Raw genomic sequence first — 22,118 nt, 5'->3', positions numbered from 1 at the left:
AAATAAAACAATGCAAGCTTTTTCGTAACAACTTTTCCCCGTCTGCTGGGCAACATCGGCGTAACACATGTTGCCCGCAGTCAGATCTTCAAAATAAAATCAGGCAATATCATACAAATGTCACCATACGTTGCTTTGGCCACACGCTGGTTGATTTAGTAGTGGCGCCCTATAAAGAATCCCCAACCAGTTTGTGGGGAGCGTTGTGTACCTGGAAGGAGTTGAAGAGCATCTCGTAGTGCATCTGGATCTGCCAGGGGATGCCGGACACTTCCGTGTAGGGCATGGCGTTGAATATGATGTAGTGCACGCCAAACAGCGGCATCAGCACCAGCGTGGACTTCAGCAGCTTTCTGCAATGAGAGCAAATATGTACAAAATTCAACAATTTTATTTCTTCAATTCTTATGCCTGTCTTTTGTCTCTGCTTTTTGAATATCGTAAATAGATTATTTGGTTTGCAAATGCCTTTAAATGCTGTATTTGTTGCTGTTTTTTTTTTGCCTTGCCTACTTATTAATAACAACATATAAATAAAGCAACAATCATGTTAAGCAGTACCAAAAGAGCAATTGTCCGTTTTAAAAAGGTTGGTTACCCCAGAAATATGCTCCCAATGTAACTTTCTGGTTTCTTAGCAACAGTGGTGAAGAAAAAAAGGAAAAAAACAGAAACTGTGGCGTCTCCATCCCTCAATGAGACATTGAAAACGGTGCTTATTAATTTTACACACCCTGGCAGAATATGTGAAATATTTTTGAGAAAATATGACTGTGGAAAACATTTCTTTTCCTTTCGGGAATAAGACTGTGCCCTTTTTAAATGATAATGATCACTGAAGTCACACAAATGGCAAAAACGCCTTTCAATGTCAGGCCTGATAATATCACAAAAAATGGCAACCACTTGTTTGATTGTAATGAGCATCTTTTTGCCGTCAGTGAGTTTCTAAGTTCTTGTAATTTCAGCTAGTTCTCTTTTCTTAAAAAGCTTTTTTTTTTTTTTTTTTTTTGGAAATTTTGTTCATCAAAATAGCTTTTTTCAATTTTAGTTGTAGTTATTTCGTACAATTTCGTTCGTTAACTATAATAACCTTGCCAATCACTCAATTCTAAACTGTATATCTTTACGTCAACTTTTTTTTTTTTTAAACAACTCTTTATGTCAACTTCTGAGCACAGCTCTAATATTGTGCAGCTAAAACCATCACGTACCTGTACTGCTGCCTCGTGTCACATCTCCCGGCATTGGTCTCCCGCAGTTTGGTCGCTAGGACTCTAATAATGTTTAAAAATAAGACAAAATTGACCTGGAAAAATAGATAAGCACAAAACGAGAGGGCTGTAATGACAGGTCTAAATCCCCAGAAGCTGTTACATGCTGGCCAAATGCCATCATTTCCTTCTCAGCGGGGTTGGGGTGGGCGGGATGTGCGGTGGGGGTGGGGGGGGGCTTGCGCATCCAATAGAAACAGTGCACTCACCACGACAGCCGCAAGTATAGGCACTTGATATATCCATTTCAAATTGCCCGCACTTAAGTCCCAGCACCTGCAACAAGATAAACAACAAAACAGGAATAAGTGTTAGAGAAACAGCGTGATCCAAGATAAGCGACAACTCCGGCTGCCTCCAAGCCTCGGAATATTTCTTTAAACAGTCCTCCATAGAAGTGGATCTTCCCCATCTCTGGCATCAAAGTGCTTGTTATCGCGCTCTGTTACTTTGAGTTCCGCTCAGGGGAGGGAGGCCAAGATGCTGAGCCCAATCCCCGCTGACTGGGAAGCCCCGGCAGACGTCAAAAACATCTTCGGCGTTCTGACGGAGCGCGTACACTCGCGGAGGGCTCCTTTCAAAAATTCACACTTTAACCCTAATCTGAGTGGTTACGCCAGCGCAGGGGTGTGAAAAGTAAAGTTCAACCTGGTTGAATCTCCTTCATAAAAATGAAATCGCACCATTTATTATCCCTAATATGTTGCGAACACAACACTTGAAAGCCCCCCCCTCGCCCCTCCCGCTGAGGGGAGAACATTTCCGACAGTCGGCGATAGTGGAAAAATGCGCGTTCGACGTCCGAATTCTTCAGGGTTCGTTCAAGGTCGCAAATGTGCGCTAAACGGTCATCAGGCGCCTGGCAGACGTTTGGCGGTCTTGTCGCATTTTGAACATGTTCAAAAAGAAAGAAAAATCACTAAAACGGTTGGTGAGTGTCTGGCGAACGTTCGCGACACTGAATGAACCCTGACGAACTCTGATGTGAACGCAACCTTCGCAATTATTTGCTGCTCAGTCTTCACATTGTTAAATGGTCTCTTATTGTCATGGGTTTTATTGGGATGAAAAAAATTCTAACAATCATATCGGGGGGAAAAAAATGGTCAAAAAAGTAACGGGTAACATTTTGAATCCAAATTGTCTGGTTTCACCATGATGGAGTGGATGTCAGAAAGAATTCATGTGAACCCAAGCAATATTCTTCCCGAAAAATGATTCCTAATTCGTTCGTAAACTGAGGTTTCATTTTGAGCTTTTCACTTCAGTCAAGCGGAGGAGGCTCTGACAAACAAAACTGGGGCCATCATAAACGGAGGTAGCGCTGTGTAAATAATCATCAGAAGCAATATGCACTCACTCCGTGTCCGCAAATGTGGCCCTCACTGTCGCCCAGACGCTCACAAACATGGCTGGCACACCTGGAAAAATCAAACATTCAAACGAATTGGAAGAGGAAGGCCTCCTTGCCGACACCCGCTCGTTTGTTTATGTTCGGCGAAGGTGGGCGAACGCGGCATCCACATTGTATGCGCTGTGCTTATGTCAATAATACGCACAGTGTGTACAATGCAGGTGATGTGAAGCCCGTATTGAAGGCGGCCAAATTGACCTCCGCCGCATCATCATCATCATCATCATCATCATCATTCCAATCGTGACGGTTTGCTCGTGGCGTCAACTCACCCCATCCGATCAGAGTGAAGCCCCAAAGATATTTCCGGTCCGAGAAAAAGGTCATGAAGATGAGACTGTGCAGGTACAGACCCTCAACCAGGATCCAGAAGTAGTTGGTCGCCAGGAAGTACATGAAAAGGGTCACGGCCGCCTTGCAGCCAATCTGCAGCAAAATATATATATGAATAATATTCCTGGGTTTAAATGGCTGGACTGTGAAAAAACATAAGAATATGTCTTTGTTTTTAAATGTCAATATTAATAATTGATTTTGTTAGAATTAATTAATCAACCACTTTGAGCGTCCAGAAAAGTGCCATATAAATCTGATGCATTATTATTATATACATATACACAAATATACATATATATACAGCGTATATATATATATGTGTATACATATACTTTTTACACATCCGTTTTGCTGACGGTTGACGAATGACGGGTAAAATTTTTAAATACACGGACTACGCATATAATCCGTCTTTCGTCCGTTTTTAGTTCATTTTTCACGGCGAGGCTTCGATGGCCGCGGCCAGCACGGCGGGGAACCATAGTGAGTTGTTGTTGCTCAGGGGACAGATTTGAGTGAGGGACCAGGATGCGAACAGGCTTCCATGGCGCAGAGAGTTACTGTTGGAATTGCTGATGGAAATCCGTCCAGTCCCTGAAGAGACCAAGGCCCAGTTGAAATGGGACCTTATCTTTCCCATTACATGAAAAGCCAGGTAACACGATCGGGCCGTAGAGGGTGTTTTAGTGCGACGGTGTTACCTGAACTGCTTAAATGAGGGCAGAGCAGATACACACCCTCGCGTCGGAAAACATGCACGCAGGGGACACAAATAGACAAGACACAATCTGACTTTACATGTAGAGACTAATCAGACTCACTTCTGAGAGGAATAAAATCATGTTCCTCATTGTGATTCTAGTTTGCAGATCGCCTACAACTGCCTTTGTGCGATTGCACCAAAGACACCAAGTGCTGCAAAACAAATGCCATTGTGTGCGCTCAGTCACGATGTGCCGTTGTAGCGACAGAATGAGCGGCGGTCTCAGGAGAGCGAGCGCTGATGTGGTCAGCCATGAATTCTGCTTCACTTGTGCTTCCCCTCGCGGATTGTTGCCTCATTGTCATGACGACGTGTTGTTCGAGGCCACTCGGCGCTGATTACTGATGGCTCTTTATTGTCTGAGGTCATCTTCCGGGCTGCGCTATCGATTATGTTGACGATGGTAGCTGATCGGAAAAACTGTTTGCATCGGGGATAGTTGTGGACACGTGAATGTAAACCGCGTCGCGTTGAAAAGTGCTCAATTCCGCAACGCCGATATGTGATTGACTTTTTCACCAATCACTCTATGTCGATGACGTCAAGCAGGCGTTGGAGTCTAATATCACATTTGGAAGAAGTCTGATTCTTCCAAATCTGGAGAATTCAATTCTATGCATTATTCTCTCCTTACGCTGTCACGACATCATGTGAAACTCATTTCACAATGCCAATTCCTGTCGTAAAAATCATTTGGATTATCTCTCATGTGCTATTCTAATTTCTCCAGATGGGGAAATTGGGCTTTTCGTTCAATGTGAGCTATTATTATCAAAATTGTATGGGGAAAAAAAAAAAAACCCATATTAAATATTTCACACGGTGAATCTGGATTATACCATTTTTCACTTTATCGAATTGAACTATTGGAACAAATTCAGTTTTCCATCATTTTCTACGACTGCCAATACCCAGCATCAAACCCTACCATGAATAGTGAAAATTCGCCCGAAATTGAGACTCGCCCCAAAAGGTTTAAGATTGGCTAGAGATGCCACAAGGTGGCAGCAAAGCGCTACTTTTGTCTTAATGAAGCTCCATATATTCAGTTCAACATAGTTGACTCCAAGACGCCACAAGATGGAGCCAAGTTAATAGTGCAATGATATTATAGTTAGGACATTTCATTTAGAGCCACATACACTCATGTCATGAGATCTAGTAATACGTACGACAGTTTTAACTGTCGCATCAACAGCTGTGAAAAAGAATCTCATACCACTTTCATTCTCAATACCTTTTTTTGTGAGGGAGAAAATCCACTGAGGGCATTAGGCGGATTATTAGCTTGCATATTCACGCATGCATGAAAAGCACACAGTTTAAAAGTGAAGTTTTGGACACGGAGGCGGACGGGCGGCGCGGGCAGGGGAAGCGGGGGCGCGGGGGGGGGGGCAAGCAGTGCCAGCCTCGAGTAAATGCTTGGCACGCGGACAAAAAAAAAAAAAATGGCCGTCTATTTGCTCCGACTGTGGAAAGGCCAAGGTGAGAAATTGCGAAAAGAGAGCCACACCACATCCTCCTGCACAGGCTCAATGCTTCACACTTCACACCTCTGTGGAAACACGTGTCCTCGACAGTGCTGATGAATAACCACTCAAAACAACAACAACAACAACAACATGGAAGCCCTTTCAGCCAGAGACTATTTACGTGCCTTTGTAGATTCCGCTGTTTTGGTTAGCAACAGAGTTCAAACGGGCCAGTGAGAACTGTGGAATTTAGAGTGACTTTAAGATTTCTTTGTCACTAACCGAGACTACACTGTATTGCGTTTGCACTTACAAAATGCGCTTTGTTGGATGGGGGAGCCTCTGTGATGGATTTGAGTTCTTCCACCGTGACGCGTTCCACATCTTCCAGGGCGGATCCCGAGTAGAGCACGACGTCCTTGACGAAGATGCTCACAGCTCTCAGCATGTAGGACACGAAGAGGTGCATGTGGATGTAGTTTCTGGTGCAGTGCAGACGACTAAGAACACACAAAATGGGGGCTGAGTGGGGGGTGATGGTAATCGTTCTTATTGATCACATGACGAGAACACTGCTGACAGTCAGGCTTCAAATCAGGGATGATAAAAAAAATAAAATCAAATCTGTTACTTATATAAATGAATTGTCCTATTTGAATGGATTTCATTTTCAAATCCTATTTTTTACGGGTAATATGATCAGGAACGGGTCATCATTTTTAGATCGATTATCATCTGCGATGATAAGTATTTTTTTTTTTTTTACAAATGCTATCAAGTCAGTATTTGCTGCCAGTATTATCAAATGGATCGGTTGTCGATTCATTTTGTATTTTTTTTCCATCACTTGACGAAGCTAAAATGCCAGAATCCTTTGCAACACAGAAAGCCTCCACCCATTTGCGGTTCATGATTCTAAAAATTGAACCTATCCCCCCCCACACACACACACATTCCTGTTCTCAACTATTTGCTGTATAAACTCACCTAAGTGCGTTTTCGGGAGTGTCATGGGAAATGATCCAATTTTGCTCCATTTGTCTGAAAATTCGCCATTTATTTTCAAATATATCTTTGTTAATCAAGCAATGCCGGTGCTATTTAGTGGCAGGCAGAACAATTAGGTGCCCTTCCATTAAAAGGCAGAAGGTACAATAAACTTAATAGCCACCTGTTGCCATTCATCCATCAGAGTAGGTCAAAGGTCACCTGCGAGTATAGCAGCTTTGTGTTCATCGAAACAGGCCCAAACTTCAGAGAATCATTTATGAGTAAACTCATTCATCAAGAGTGAGACACGAACATCTCTGTTGTTGCTGTTGTTCCTTAGGAGCCGAGTTTAACCTTGTTTGTTTAGTGGAAGTTATGGAGAGTCTTTGCCACATCTGGAAGCAATTTATTTGTAAGGGTTTTACGTCGTGAGATTAACATAAAGAGTTTGGGGTTTTGCGGTATATTTATGGTTCAAGCCTTGTATGGTGTTCGCAGGTCTGTGGGACCCGCGTTCAGTTTTTCTTAAAAAAAAAAAAAAAAGGAAAATGACCCAAGGCATATGAGAAACCTTCTCCTCATGGTGACAAAACACTGTTATGGGATTTTCTTTTTTTTTTAATTACATTTTATTATTAATTCCTAAATGTGATCTAACAAAGGTAAAAGGCAAATATGAACAGATGTTTGCCGTTTCATATGACTTGCAACTGGAATGTAGTTAACGTCTGTTGAGTATTGTAACAGCAAATGATTTGATTGTGTTGTTTTGAAAACCGTAAAACTCTAGCGGGTCCGCCAGACCCATCGTCACAATCTGAACACCATACAAGCGTTAAAGCATTATTTTAAGCGGTTACGGTAAAACGATGTTGAGGCGGCTGGTCGACAAAAAAAATGACACTCCAAACGCGATTGCCTGGCAACGCCTGGGCCCCGCCCAGGCAAGTATCTCACACAAGCATGAATGTTAGACAAGCTTAACTGTTTCTCGAAAGCATATTTGAAAGAGTTGCATCAAATCATGATTTCTTGGGGGTTGATTTAAATCAACAAAGAAGCAGATGTTGCATATCCGGCCAATAGCAACAACACGATTGCAAGCACAAGTTCCAGAGATGAAGTGACTTTGCCCACAAATACGCATACCGCCGGAAACATTAACTCTGGACAGGTCGGGCATCCTAATAACGGTGCGCGCCGCTGACATAAATCCCAGTGTCAATATCGCTAATCCCAATACAATCTACTGTAATATTCCTTGGCCATTTGATGAGATAAACCTTTGACAAGGCAGCCTATTGATTAAAAGCGGTGGGCGACAACTAATCCATCCCACATTTCCCTGGTGAGAAAGCCACACATGAATGTGAAATATCTCCCGTCCCTGCTTGGCAAAACATTCGGGGAGCGCCGGTGTCTCCGAGCCGACGCGTTTGAGGTGAGACGTGACTGCGCCGCTTCTGGAGCGGCGTAGCCGGAATGTCAGCTGGGCCCTTGGGATCACTTATTAAACTCATTTGGCCCCAAACGGATTTCCTAGTGCCAGTGGGGAGCGATACTGAAGCCTTCTGACGGCTCGTGTGGAAACATTAGTAAACAGAGTGTCGATTCCTGACACTTCCTGTTGCCCACCTCGCCCCAAAAACGGCGTGAAGAGGCCATGAAAAACATCAGTAGACTGAATGAGACCATGCAAGAGCTCCTCATCGTCAGCACCCGCGCGTCGGTTTGACGATGAAACTGTAGTTAAGGAAATGTCTTTTACTCCAAGTCTCCCCACTACATTTGATCTATTCTGTGTGAAAGTACGCGTTGCAGTTGTTGTTGTTGTTGTTGTTGTTGTGAATGGTTAACCGCAAAGGCACGGAAAGCTACAAAGCAGAACGATTGAAACCAAGCGAATTAAAACGCGTTGAACGCCTCCCCTCTTAGTCCTTTACGTACATTTAATTCATTTATTTAGTTATTTGCCAATCATTATTGAGGCGTATTAGCTTGTGGCACGACATTTCAGTGACATTAAACAAAATAAGGGGAAGAAAAAAAACAAAGTCAACAGCTGCGATATGGAGGAATGTGAACCAAGGAGCATTAACGCCGATGGCAACAGATTGAGAGAAGAATACATTCTCTGTTCATGGCCTTGGGGGATTTTTTTTTTCATAATTTCAAAAAGTAACGATTCACATCAAATGCTTTGAGACTAGTGGCAGCCTAAAGACCACAAGCTGATGAACCGCATGTTTCTGACTAAATTAAATTCTGGAACTGAAGCACAAGTTAACCCAAACATTTCTTTTTTTTTTAAGATTATGTTCTATGCAGGCCCACTCGTGGAATCACGGTATCCTGATGAAGATTGCGTTTGTGGAATACGAGTTAAGCAACAAAATCCAGCCGTTTTTAGCCATCTCAGGGGGCGGCCATTTTGTCACTTGCTGTCGACTGAAAATGACATCACAGATGAACAAGTGCTCAGATAACGGCCAATCATAGCTCAGCTTCAGAAAACCGGTCAGCCGTGATTGGTCGTTGCCTGAGCCCTGAGCAGCTGTGATGTCATTTTCAGTCGACAGAAGTGACAAAATGGCCGCCGGCCGAGATGGCTAAAAACGGCTGGAATTGACTTCTACTTTAAGAAGGGAAGTTAAAAAAAATGTCTTTACAATAATACGTTCTATGTGCCCCCACTAGTCTGAAAAAGGTATTGTGATGAATTAATTGCATTTGTGGAATATAATTTCAGCAGAAAAATACACCGACAGGCTGTATTATTTTTATCCATCTCAGGGGGCGGCCATTTTGCCTTGCAGCGGCCACTGAAAATGACATCGAAGGGGTCAGCACGCGAACGTCACATGACCGAACCCAGAAAACGGGGGAGGGGCGTGACCGTCTTTTGCCACCTCCGCTTGCGATGTGGAAGATATCGGATTTTTGGATCGAGCCGCCGTTTAAATAACACTGCAGCGCTGTGGTAATAAAGAATTCATCACGCCGGCCCATGTTGCGACATGAGGATTTCCTGTTTTTGTTTCTGCTCTAATGGCTTCAACCTTCTCCTATGCAAAAGGTCTCCGAGGGCAGACAGCAACGACCCACCGGAAATATCCCAAGATGACCACAGCCACAATGAGCGATCCCAGCGAGACGGAGTAGCCCACGGTGTAGATGAGGTACAGGCGGTGAAAGACATCCTGTTGGAAGAACGACATTGATTACAACAATAGAACACTTAATGAGACTGCATTCAAGTCAATTTCAAAACCCCGTCGTCCAATAAGGTAAGTGCCATTCGGTCGCATCCGGGATGAAGAGACTAAGATCAAAATGGGTTTGCTGCGATTGTTAATTTAACGCTGAACTTCACGGTGGCTTGTCACACAATAATGATGATGATGACATTTGCCAAGCTATTCAGTCAGTAATGACGTGATGATTGGGCTTGATTACACACAGCCGAGAGAGCTTCACGACAGCGCGTGTCCATGTGCGGTGGTGCCTTGAGAAAATAGTTGAATTCTTTCCTTCACACACTTCTCGGATCTCAAATCATCTTTCCACATTGAAATGAATGCAAATGACACTCGTGCAGTTCAGCCCGCCGCCCAGTTTTTAAACAATTTTTTATGTTTATTAGCTCATTCACGGTCGACTGGTTAGCACGTCCGCCTCACAGTTCGGAGGTCGTGGGTTCGATCCCGGCCGCGGCCTCCCTGTGCGGAGTTTGCATGTTCTCCCCGTGCCTGCCTGCGTGGCTTTTCTCCGGGTACTTCGGTTTCCTCCCACATTCCAAAAACATGCATGGTAAGTTGATTGGACTCTCTAAAATTGCCCCTAGGTGTGATTGTGAGTGCGGATGTTTGTCTCTGTGTGCCCTGCGATTGGCTGGCAACCAATTCGGGGTGTCCCCCGCCCACTGCCCGAAGACAGCTGGGATGGGCTCCAGCACGCCCCTTGTGAGGAGAAGCGCTATCGATAATGGATGGATAGCTCATTCACTGCCATTGATGCATTTGTCTTTCACAGTCCGGCCATTCCATCCCAGAAATGTATTGATATTTTTTTCCAATTTTTTCCAAAAACAGGGTAAAAGAGGGTCTGAAAATGTCAATTACACGAAAGAAGAAAAAAAAAAAACCTCAAACAAGCCAATTCCTGCTGCCTCTATCACGTCAAACTATGCTGACGAATTGAGTTACATTTCCAAAATTCCATAATCGGATCTGTTTGAAGTTCTGCAAAATGAAATGGTGAGATAACACCCCCTGCTTTTATATCGGTATGGAAGTAAAAAAAAAAAAAAGTGATTCTCAAAAAGGCTTTTGGATAAGCATGACCTCAAAGTCCAAATTGTAGCCTGTCAGACGAGCAAGAAGTGGAACGCCGACTGTGTTGTAAATCTCATCATCCACGCCTGATCTCGGTGATGCGCTCCGTTGTCAGCATGGCGCGGCGTCGCTGGCATGAAAGAAACCCTCAGATAAAAAAAAAAAAAAAAAAAAAAAAGAAAAGGCTGAACGCCAAATACACCCCAACTGCACATCAACAGACCCCTGCTGCGGATTGCAACACAAACACTAACTGCAACAAACAGCCGGCCCTCAAGTCTGCTCACTTTGGCCGTAAACATTCTCACTCTGATTAGCGTTTGCAACAGCAGAAGTGCCGCCAGTTTTCATCCCTGCCATCATTCCCACGTAATCACTCTCCATCTCAGAAACCACTCCAAAAATGGACACGTACAGTCCATTTCTTTCAAGAAATGATTAGAATTATTCCTCCATTTTTGTCAGTTACACAGTGTTACACTTTAACTCTCTTGACTGGCATCTCTGTTCTCATTCGTGTTGCCACAGTCACTTGAAAAAAAAAAACCTTACTTACCTTAACGATTACTTATTACTTTCTTTAAAATGGACTCTGTTACTTTTCAAATCAAGTAATAGTAAAGTAACTAAGTTAGATTACAAGTGATCTTAACCGTTACCTTCGACAGATACCGACAACCACGGTCAATATTCGGGTTAAGGTCAAAAATCGGCATTTGTGAAAGATTGGGAGAAAGTGCGAGTGAGCGAGCGCGAGCGGACAGAGGTACGCCCGCGTTGAATAAACCGATTGAAACGGCGAGCCCTGTCCAGCGCACGTCTCCAAATGGTCCTCCACGTGCTCGCTGCCCTCACTTCGGATCACATTCATCATGCGAACACCGAGGTCCACGAGGATTCCGGTCGAACGCCGTCTGACAGCCTATCGATCACCGTCGCAAACAGAAAGGGGCTCAGCGCTCTCATACATAGCTCTCACACAGCAGCGGGCCTACATGTCCTGTAATGAATGTGCTCTTCTAACATACTAGTCCACCGCTTCCTCAAGCAGTGCCACAGTTCCTCTCTGGGTAGGTCCGTTGTAGGCTTTCTCTAGATCGCAGGTGTCAAACTCAAAGCGCCCGAGCGCATCTTTTTATGCGGCTAGCAAAAGCGAGTCATGTGCGTCTACTGCAAGTTTCTTGCTAAAATCTGGTGTAAAATTGCAAATTGTCTTGACTCTTAATCAAGTTAAATGATTAGTGCAAGCGTCCTATGTTACAAAGCTACTTTTTAAAATAAAACAAACAATAGTTTTTCTGGACTTTGGGTATAAAAACGACTTTATCCGTGACTTGAGCGATTCTACATTGTGGCAGGCAGCAAACATGAGTTTGACAGCTCAGCTCTAAATCTATCAAGGCACAATGGAATGACATAACGCAGCTGCTTCTGACCTTCTCGGCACCATTTTACAACACAGCACAAAGTTGTTTTAGTGTTAATTATGAAGTATGAATGTCATTTTGTTTGTCCTGTATTATGAGCCTGCGTGTTACAGCTTTTCAAAAATACCAGTCAGTGTATAATGTAAATGTTCATTCCATTCACATGAATATTCTTTTTTACTTTTCTTCCGATTATTATCATGCATGCATGCATTATGCTTTATAATTTCTCTTTCATATCCTGTTTATATTCCGCTTTTGGGGATGCCTTGAACATCGGTCCAGAGGCTGCAGATGTTTGGGTAACTCTGGTGCATAAAAAAAAAACAAAAAAACTCATGTTTATGAATGAACATTGGTCCTGTTCAATAAACAAACCCAATTTGTTGACACACCCCTGTCGCAATGATTTGTTCTGCTTGACAGAATTTTCATGACTACGCTCACTGCTCAATTTGGTGGCCGCTCCGACGTTGTCCAAAAAGTGAGCAGCGCGCGGACACCGGCACTGCGACATCTGCAGGTATATGTCTATGCAGGGACACTTGATATACGACACATTTGGTCAGCACTATAAAATGGCAAACTGACCATATAGGGCACTATTTGGAGTATAGCGAGTGAGTCCCGGAAGCCCAGCTCCGGAAAAATGTCAAAGGGTGGAGTAGAGTGTGAGGCTTACCTTCTCCTGGCTCTGGTTGTAATGATAGAGGAATTTTGCACATTCACTGTAATTGGCCCAGGTCTTGTTATTAGCTGTGGAGATCTCCCACGTCCCGTTGTTACCGCATCGGCGGTATGTTCGTCCTATACAGCAAGCACAAAAGCCTTAATTACAATTTTTTTTTTTTTTTTTTTTTTTTTACATTGTCGTGGCAAATATTTTCTGTATGACTGTAATAAACACTACAAAACACAAAGGTGAGTGTCCACAAGGTCTTCTGACTAAAACATTTGAGCTTTTCCTCCTTTGCAATCAAAGTCTGCAAAGGCCCAATTATCAGATTTCACTGAAAGATTGTCCTGTGGTATGGCGTGTGTTAAGAATGATTTTTTTTTTTTTTTTTTGCCCCCAAAGAATCCGTTCAATCCCAGGAACTTATTTATATTTTTTTTCAATTTTTTTTTTTCAAACATTAGGGTAAAAGAGGGTCTGAAAAAGGCCGGCAGTGAAGGAGTTAACATCTTATTGTCATATATTTTTAAAAGCACCCTCCTGACCGGGTGGACTGGAGTGGACACAGACGCACGATCGGGGGTGGAAGGCGGCCTGGTCTCCGCACTGCCCTGATTTAGCGGTCAACTTGACATCATCCGCAAGTGGGGATCTTCTTACAGTTCCCCAGCGAGTGTGTTATGCTTCCGCGAGGGAATGAGCGGAGCCGCTTGGATTTGCCGGGAACGACGGTGGCTGCGCTCACTCCCGCAAAGCGCAAACACCCGTTTCCAACTGCGCCCGTCTATGAAAATACCAAAAGAAAGAAAACAGCAGCCATGTGCACAGTTTGACTGCACTTTGATCTGGAATTGAGCTGGGCACGAAAATAGGTCCCGAAGTTTCAAAGGTCGGGTTACATTGTGGGGCCTTGCATTAGCCTATTATTTTTTTGTGGGGCACCTAAAGACTTTGGTCCACAGTTTTAAAATGACTACTTGCCAGGCTACAATTATAAAACAATTCTGGAATTTCTGCTTTATATCAGAACACCAATCCAAATGATTTTAAACTACAGATGCACAAAAGTGGCCAATCTTAATGACTACACAATAAGCCTATGAACCTCAATATGGAACTATAAATGTGGTTGAACAGGTTTTTTTTGTTTTTCTTAGACCTTGGATTATATTAGAACCTGAAGGCTCTGATTCTACAAAGTATAATTTCTTCAGTTGATACGAGGGACGGTGTCGGGCCGATGCCAGCCTGATTTTAAGGTATCGGGTATTCGTGGAGGCTGCTGATGCAAGACACTGATACTGAAGGCAAAGAAAATCTGACAGAGTAACAGTAGTTGGCGCTATACCGTAACAGTTCAACACATCGTTGCATCATCATTTCCGTCAGAACTAAAGGTTTCGCTCACAATGTTTCGTCAATAGGTTCAATGAAATATTGTATCAAAAGTACTACAGGTATCAAGACTCGCTATCGGAGTACCCAAAGAGTGAATACACGTACTGGTATCGTGTTGTACCATGCCATAACACACATTAGATTGTTTTGAAAAGATTTAAGGCGGGGAAATCTACTTGAGGCTACTAACGGCTTCCAGGGCCACATTTACCTCGGTGGTTGAAGTCGTAGATGTACTCCGGACATGAGGTGGACACAAGCTTTCCTGAAGCGCCTTCGGGCCAACACACAATGCCATCCCATTCTGGTGAGCAGTAACCATCTACGGAGACAACAGCGGAGCAATATAGCGTCGCGTCTTATGTAAGTTTGTACAAAAGCAGCAGTGTGAATTCATGTGAAAACTGGCCTTTAAAAAAAAAAAAAAAGAGCGGGCCACGTGAATTCACGTTACACGGTATGTAAATGAGCAGCCGTGTACGGCACTGTGGGTCAAGCAGAGAGCGCGCGTTGTTGTTCATTTTCCATCCATTGTGATGCAATTAAGACTTACAATCGTGGCATTCCAAGCTTGCTGAGTGGGTCCAACAGACAGATCTTCATTGTAAAGAGTGTGGCACACACTGGCCACCAAGCCACGGTGTGACCCGCCTCTTGCTCAAAGTCAACTGGCTTAGGCGCCAACTAACCCTAATGAGGTCAAGGACAGTGTGGATTGGATTTTTGGGGGTAAATTGGAACTTTTTTATGGTTTTTTTTTTTTGCGTATAATTGATGCCCAGAATAATAGCATGAAAAAAAGAAGAAGAAAAAAAAAAGGAAAAAAGGGCTCCCCAAATAAGAAAAAAATAATTCAAAAAATAATATTTAACAACTAACACAAAAGAAATATAATAATAATAATAAAATAAAAAATAAAGTGCTGTATATGATATCAAACCTCTTTGAATTTGTTGAATTATTCTTCTAAAATAATTAGTAATTCCTATTCACAATAAAAAAATAAACAAAGAAAACACTAACAAATGTTTGTATTATATAACTGATAATGAGCAGAACGTTGAAGCTGTTGCTGCTCTGTTTGAAGATTAAAAAAATAAAATCTATAGAGCCAGAGGCCCGTAATATGATTGTCGGCAGCCTGGTGGACCACAGGGCTCTGATAACAACGTTCCCCCCTCCACCATCCACCCCACCCCAAATTCCTGGAGTACGGTTTGGCATTTACGTTGTGTTATTATTGAAAACATCTGCCTGACTTTGACCACTAATAACTATCTTAGGATAAACCCCAAAATTATGCTTTCTCTGCAGTCCATCCATTAAGTTCCTGCAATCAAGAGAAGAGGAGGGGGGCATGCATTGACGACATTTTTTTTTTTTTTTTTTTTTTTTTTCGCTTGTTACTAAATGAAAGCGCAGACTTATGGTTAGAATCCCCTCTGACCACACATCCTGAGCTCTTACTCTAGGACCACCTACCTACACACCCGTAGACCTAAATTAGATACCCAACACACAGGCACATACTTTATATTTAAATATTTAAATATACGCACACGCACACGCACACACACACATCTAGACACGACCACAATGCAAGCAAAGACGAGACTATACGGGAAGTCTGGTATTAGTGATGCAAATGGACCCGACACCGATCAGCGTGATTTTAATTATGACCCCGCAGATGTCAAAATAGCTGCTCCGTGTTTTTCCCAATGATGTTATTCTATGCACAGACCACAAGCTCCAGCTATTTTTGACCCAAAGCGAGGTCTGGGGCATCAATCCCACATCCCTCCAAGCTGTCCTCCCCCACTTCCCCACGTACCAGCCTCAGTGTGTTTCCCCTCAATGAGAAGCTTGTCTGGCAATTGCGTGTATTTTAAGTACAAATAACAAGTACATAGAGAGCTAGAAAGAAAGTTGATATTATGCCGAGTGGTTTTTTTTCTTCTTTTTTCTCTCTTACCAAATCTAGAACGGCATTAAGGCAGTCTGATGGAACTTTTGTGCAGCTGTAGTTGAAACATTTGCCTCACTGTTCTAAGACCCGTGACCGAGAAGTGCATTAGCGATTGTCAACAGTTCCAGTAGATGGCACTGTGGTGAAAAAAGCGACATGACAAGATCACTGCTACTTTATTAAAGTGTAAAGTTTTTTATTTAGTAGACTTTCAAGCACCGGAGCCATCACCAGCCAATTGCAGGGCACATGAAGACAAATAAACATTCACATTCATTCACATTTTTTTTTCTCGTTTTTTTGGATTGTGGAAGGAAGCCCGGGGAGAACGTTTGAATGTTATCGTCCGCACGCCATTTCCATTAGCATCTGTCAGGTACGATTAATTTATGAATGCAATCAGTGACTTAATTCCATTTCTCTTATTGGACTGCTCATTGCCGTTCCAGCATTGTAGTGGTATTATGTTACCATTTCGGGGCGTTTCAGTGTGGTTTGCCCTATAGAACCTCAAAAAGAAAATCGTGGGGGGTTAGTAACCATCAATCCGTGAGATGGAAAGTCAAGCCCCTGAAACTATCTTTTGTGGCAAAAAACAGCTGTCTAGACATCTAAAGCGTCTCGGCGAGTGGTCAGGTAGGAAAAATACAGAAATAAGTTTCCCAATCCCTAAAAAAGGGCAGAGAAACTGCACATTCGCCGTGATCCTTTGGGTGTTCTGCACATTCAAGGTCACACCACAAAGCAACAACACACCACATAACTTTGGTCAAAGTTACTAAAAACATGTCCAACATGTCCCACGCCTCGCCGCCAATTCAGGGTAAACACTTAAACGCATCATCGAGAAGCTTTCATTGGACTTCACCTCTTCACGCCTGTTGCCGTTTGATACCCACATCGCGGGAAAGTACTCAGCATTTCGCGTATAGTTACAAACAACAACACAGAGTAGAATAGAACAGAATAGAACAGCATAGAAAGACAAAACAGTCGCTGGAGGGTCGGCAAAGTCACTCATCAGCTTATCAAGTTGGCGACACCAAGTAAGGCGCGTGTCGTTGATCCTCCCCTGTTCATCCTGCTGAATGAGGTGTGCCCTAATGCTTTACTCTTTGTGTATATGACGACAGAATTTTAGAGACCGATTATCAAGATAACTACGAGTTTTATAACTTAGCAACTGGCTAAAGCTTGTCTTTGAAGGACCCGTAGAAAAAGTCCAAAAGACTTGGCAAACCTCAAACCTAAATTGCAAAATTTCTGTGTCTTTTCAGGCATGGCTTCTTGGAATATTTTTGTGGGTCTACTCAGGATAGATGAGTCGACTAAATGTCATGTTGCTAAGTGACACGGCCATCGGGGGCTGAACTCTTTGCTAATCCCTTGCTAGGTATTCATTCTTTCTAGTCTGCTTTGGCTCTTGCGGTGTTGCTGCATATCTCCATGGTAGCTTGTTTTAAACTCCCCTTTCATTTCAACCTTCAGATTTTTAAGAAAAAAAAAAAAGAGAGGAAGAAAGTGTGTGCTAATGCTACTTTGTAAGTCAGCAACAGGGTTTGCCTGTTAGAAGCACAACAGTGGAGACCCGTAATGGGGCCATTAAAGGGAACAGCCGTTAATCAAGCAGAAATGGGAACATGCGCTACGTGCTTATCCATCCACATAAAGTCAACTGCATAGGGGGCGTATGTTTCATTAATCAGGTAAAATATTAATCACGGTTCCTTTAACTGTAAGACTGAACAAGCAAAAGAGGTCAGTGAACAGCGACGGATGGATCGCGGCACGCGAGTATCCGAATGGAAGGTAACTAGAGGAATATTCCATTCACTAAATGTGACCACCACGAGTAGGCAGAACAATACTTACATTTCTTCATATACTACGTTGAGGGTGGTCACGTTCCAGACGACCCCCCCCGCAATACGTGAAATCGACAATATAGAAATATGGTATTTAAATACTCGAGGCATGTTTCAATGGCATTTATGGCACTTCATTTTGTTTTCTTTTAGGGCTTTTTTGGGGGGAAATGCAAACACGTTGAAACACATATATTGAGGGAGAGCAAGAGCAATGGGTAATACAAATCCATTTTTTTCCAAACTAACAAGCGTATCATTGCACAATACACATCAATAATCACGCCCAAGCATGTACATTTTAAAATGAAGCTCCATTCGTCACTTTCTGTAAGCATAAAAAGCAAAAGTGGGCATTCCGTCAAACTGAAGGATTGGTCCGTCACTGCTGACGATTGACAGGAAAAAATGACGGCCTCAGCACTGACGCAAGTGCATTTTCGTCCGTCTGAGTAATTGTCACTAACCGGGTCAAGTACCGACTGACATCTCAGGCCGTCACTGACGGACGGAGCGGCGGATGGACTAACTGCCAGACCGACTGACGGACCCACCGACCGATGATTATATGTTGGTTCTGCTTGAAAAACAAAATGATGGACTGGCGATGACGGATTTGTACCCAGGCCGCTGACGGATGACGAAGGACGGACGGGAAAAAAAATGTAGTAAAGTCAAAAGCAAGATTACAACGGATGACATTCATTTTCATTTTCAAGAAAAGCTAGGCTCCGCTGAAATACTTCCTGTTTCACTCTTCTTTCAATTTTCCATTTAAGCAAACTTAAGAAGAGCGCCGCCGCCCCATGGTCGACGGTGGAATCACACCCGATATAAATGACAGTTAGACCAAAACAGAGAATCTGTGAAATAGGGGGACTGCAAACCTGGAACCCCGCGATGGATGGCGCCATTTTTTTTCTTCCCCAGCACATTCAAAAGGCCTGTCCCGTCTGATCACAGCAGTCCAAACACGACAAATGAATAGAACCGGTGATGTGATGCTGTGAAATTATACTTTAACAACACCTGCTGGGTTTGACTGGTAAATAAATTGGGTAACAGTCCAAATGCACTGCTGAAGTGTGACACTAAGCCTCGCAGTCACACTGACCTGTCAGGACGTATTAAGCAGGCTGGCGGTCAGATGAGCAACACACACAGGCACACGCACACTCGAACGCGCGCTCTCACTGCAGTGGCTCTTGAATACGCTTGGAGAACAAACATGTCATTATCATAATGAGAGCCGTTTGGCGCCTGCAGTCATATTTTTACAATCTTATTCGAGATTCTTGGATATTGCTCAAACCCACGCTTGGGAGACGCCTCACCGGGAGGAACAAAACCTTTTGTGTCCATATCCTGGAAGCAAAGTCTTTTAATTGTAAGTTTCATTGACATGCGGTCAATCACTACCGCCGCAATTCACTTGGAACAAAGCGGGCACATAATATCGGTTTGGCTACGATAATCCCAAATATCCTTCCAAGCAATCAAGTGGACCGAAAACCACAACGCGGTTGGGTTTCTGCTGGATGTCGATGTTCCTCAGACTTCCATAAATATACAAATAATCACCCCCTGGCTCAAGTGCAAGGAAAGCCAAGGAAACACAAAAGCACTTTATGGCTCATTGCTGCATTTAGTTGCCCAATTTTTTGGGCTGTCAACCAAAAAAATATACCTTGTTCCCTCACTTTTTGCGCGTGATACATTCCATGATCCACCGCGACAGATTAATACACTTAATAAATTGAACTTTTCAAATGCAAAATGAAGAATAAGTACTGGCGCTGTAAATCCTTGTCATGGAAACATAAGCTAGCGCCATGACTCGCGTTCTTCTACTTCCGAACCTAGGGCGGAAGTTCTTCTTCGTCTTCCATTGATGAAGAAGAAGAAGAAGAAGAAGAAGAAGAAGAAGAACGTTAATCACGGCAACTGGCTTAGTCTCCACAACAAGGATTTACAGCGCCAAATACCACGAGAATTCGGCTTGCAGGCAAGTTTATTCAAAAGCTAACGCTAGCACAAGTCCAAAAAACAAAACATTACCTAGCTATCTGAAGCAATGCCATGCGATGAAAAGATCAAGTGCAGATGTTTTCACATTGTTGGTAGCTATTAGCATTTCAATGAAAGAGTGAAATCCACATTCAGCACGTACAAAAGATTTGAGCATGGCCTCTTTCAATTAATACACTATTGATTTGAAGCACCATACAGTCCTCCCCATACTTCTGCGATTGGCTCCCAATGTCCCCCGGTCTACATGGCTACTTATTGCCTTCTACATCCAAAACTGCCTGCAGCCCACTTTGGACACGTCCCGTATGCTTCACCCTCGCAATCCTTTTAGCTCCAATTCACCCAGGAGCCTCCATGGTTGCCAAGCCCAGTTTTACCAATAAAACCATTTAGCTGCAACACTCCCCAACAAAAAGCAACCACACGTCTCTATTGCCGTTCATCCCGGCGGGAGCATGTGACAAAAAAAAAAAAAAAAAATCAGAGTCAATGGAGCCACAGGAAATCACTCTCGTAGAAAGCCAATCGACAGTAATGAAGCTGGATTGATTTCAGGCGTAATAATGGCCTGAAATTGAAAGAGTTCGCATGCTGGATAGTCTCTGTGGCAGGTGGTCTAATAAAATATGTTAAGTACTTATTATAGTCGTACAGATCTACAGATAGAGGCATGATGGATGGCTTCTCTAATTTGTTCCGGACCTTCCTGGTCCTTATCAGAAGATTCCTGTTGATTTGATTGACCCGGGCAGCTTTGGGTCCCTTGAAAGTCGATATATTAAAAGCGATCATCGTGATTATCCTCTGACAAGAGGTGTCATTTCTCCAATACACAACTGGATTGGGTTGGAGATTGTCCGATTCGTCAGTGCATCTTGGAAACAACCAATTCTGGCGCATCCTGGCATCCAGCAAATGTAAAAATGTTCCAACATGGAAACACTTTTGGTCAGGGACAGGAAATGTCGCGCTGCTCCGCTTCTGGCCAGGCGTTCGTCATGGCTAGCGATGTGCTTTCGGCTAAATGACTATTAGTGCAGCATAAACAAATATATTCATAGTGCAATAATTGCCACTCTTGCACTTCTCTTTATTCATTTTCTGAAATGAAGAAATGATCGATGTTGCACTTTCCTAAAACGAAAATCAATTTAAACACATTCACGGCTGGCTAACTTGTTTCATTTTAAATCTGTTCGCAAATGATAAGCTGTCCGATGTTTGGCTAACGGTACCCGATATGAACCGAACCACGACCTTCAAACCAAGGTACGCACCAAACCCAGATTTTTGGCATTTATAGTTATTACAGTCAGGAAACACAATGAGCACATGAATCCTATTCAAGTCAAGATAAGTTGAAATCTTGGTGAAATCACATTTATGAGAGCCACTTGCCAGCGTCGGCGTTTGAACGAGCGAGCGCGGCTTTGCTACTCACCGGGAAGCTTGCCTTGCCTCGCCTTGACTAGGCCTTCGCACTTGCGCTTGGCTTTGAACAGCAGTGCTATCTGCTCCTCTTTTGTGAGTACGTCATCTGCATGGGCCTGCAAGGGGGGGGGGGGGGGAAACAACATAAATGAAAGAACTACAAGCTAAAATTGGTACATCAGAGCCCGAACAGCCACCGTTTGCAAGCAGTGAAAATGTACATAGTTTTATAATCCTGCACATTCTTAGATCTCACTTAAGGTTAGCCTAATAGCATAATTGAAAACGCTCGAAAATACGTGAGACACCTTTCCTGTGCGGTTGTTGTTCCTTCTTGCAAGAATATTAAATCCCCTTTAAGCTTATCCAGGCAATTTTAAGTCTGACACACACTGTGTTAGAGGGGATATGATAAAAGATGGCGAGAAGGAACAGCTCAACAGATTTGCACGGATATGACTTCTCGGGTGTGTGTGTTGCAATGCCCTTTGTTGCTTGGGAGAATCCATAAGACACACACGCACACACGCACACGCGCACTATGCTTTTTCTTGGAAAGTTGGAGCAGAAATGCATATAGTCGAAAATGACAGGGTGAACACGTGACTGTAAAGATTGAGACATGTTCATATAGAGAGACATTCAATTTGGTGATTCATTGTAAGATGAAACGACGAGCCTTTTTTCATTAGCGCACCATCTGCTGGATCTACAAAATCTTTTTAGAGTTCTTCCAGC

At 43.2% G+C, this 22,118-nt stretch overlaps 1 protein-coding gene across 2 annotated transcripts in view; it reads right to left on the bottom strand.

Annotated features, from left to right (window-relative positions):
- Positions 1-22,118, bottom strand: part of pth1r (parathyroid hormone 1 receptor) — a 64,127-nt gene that overhangs the window by 3,367 nt on the left and 38,642 nt on the right. For both annotated transcript variants that reach the window (XM_086042671.1, XM_086042672.1), the window contains exons 2-11: positions 21,391-21,496; positions 14,296-14,406; positions 12,693-12,817; positions 9,355-9,449; positions 5,573-5,759; positions 2,961-3,114; positions 2,635-2,695; positions 1,484-1,550; positions 1,215-1,309; positions 212-353 (exon numbers count right to left, since the gene is read on the bottom strand). In XM_086042671.1, the coding sequence (XP_085898797.1) occupies positions 212-353; positions 1,215-1,309; positions 1,484-1,550; positions 2,635-2,695; positions 2,961-3,114; positions 5,573-5,759; positions 9,355-9,449; positions 12,693-12,817; positions 14,296-14,406; positions 21,391-21,496 (1,143 nt within the window). The remainder of the gene's footprint in view (positions 1-211; positions 354-1,214; positions 1,310-1,483; positions 1,551-2,634; positions 2,696-2,960; positions 3,115-5,572; positions 5,760-9,354; positions 9,450-12,692; positions 12,818-14,295; positions 14,407-21,390; positions 21,497-22,118) is intronic.

This window comes from Filicampus tigris, chromosome 10 (assembly GCF_054856515.1).
Source record: "Filicampus tigris isolate MCC_2025a chromosome 10, RoL_Ftig_1.0, whole genome shotgun sequence".
Taxonomy (NCBI): Eukaryota; Metazoa; Chordata; class Actinopteri; order Syngnathiformes; family Syngnathidae; genus Filicampus; species Filicampus tigris.
This window is presented reverse-complemented; position numbering and strand designations above follow the sequence as displayed.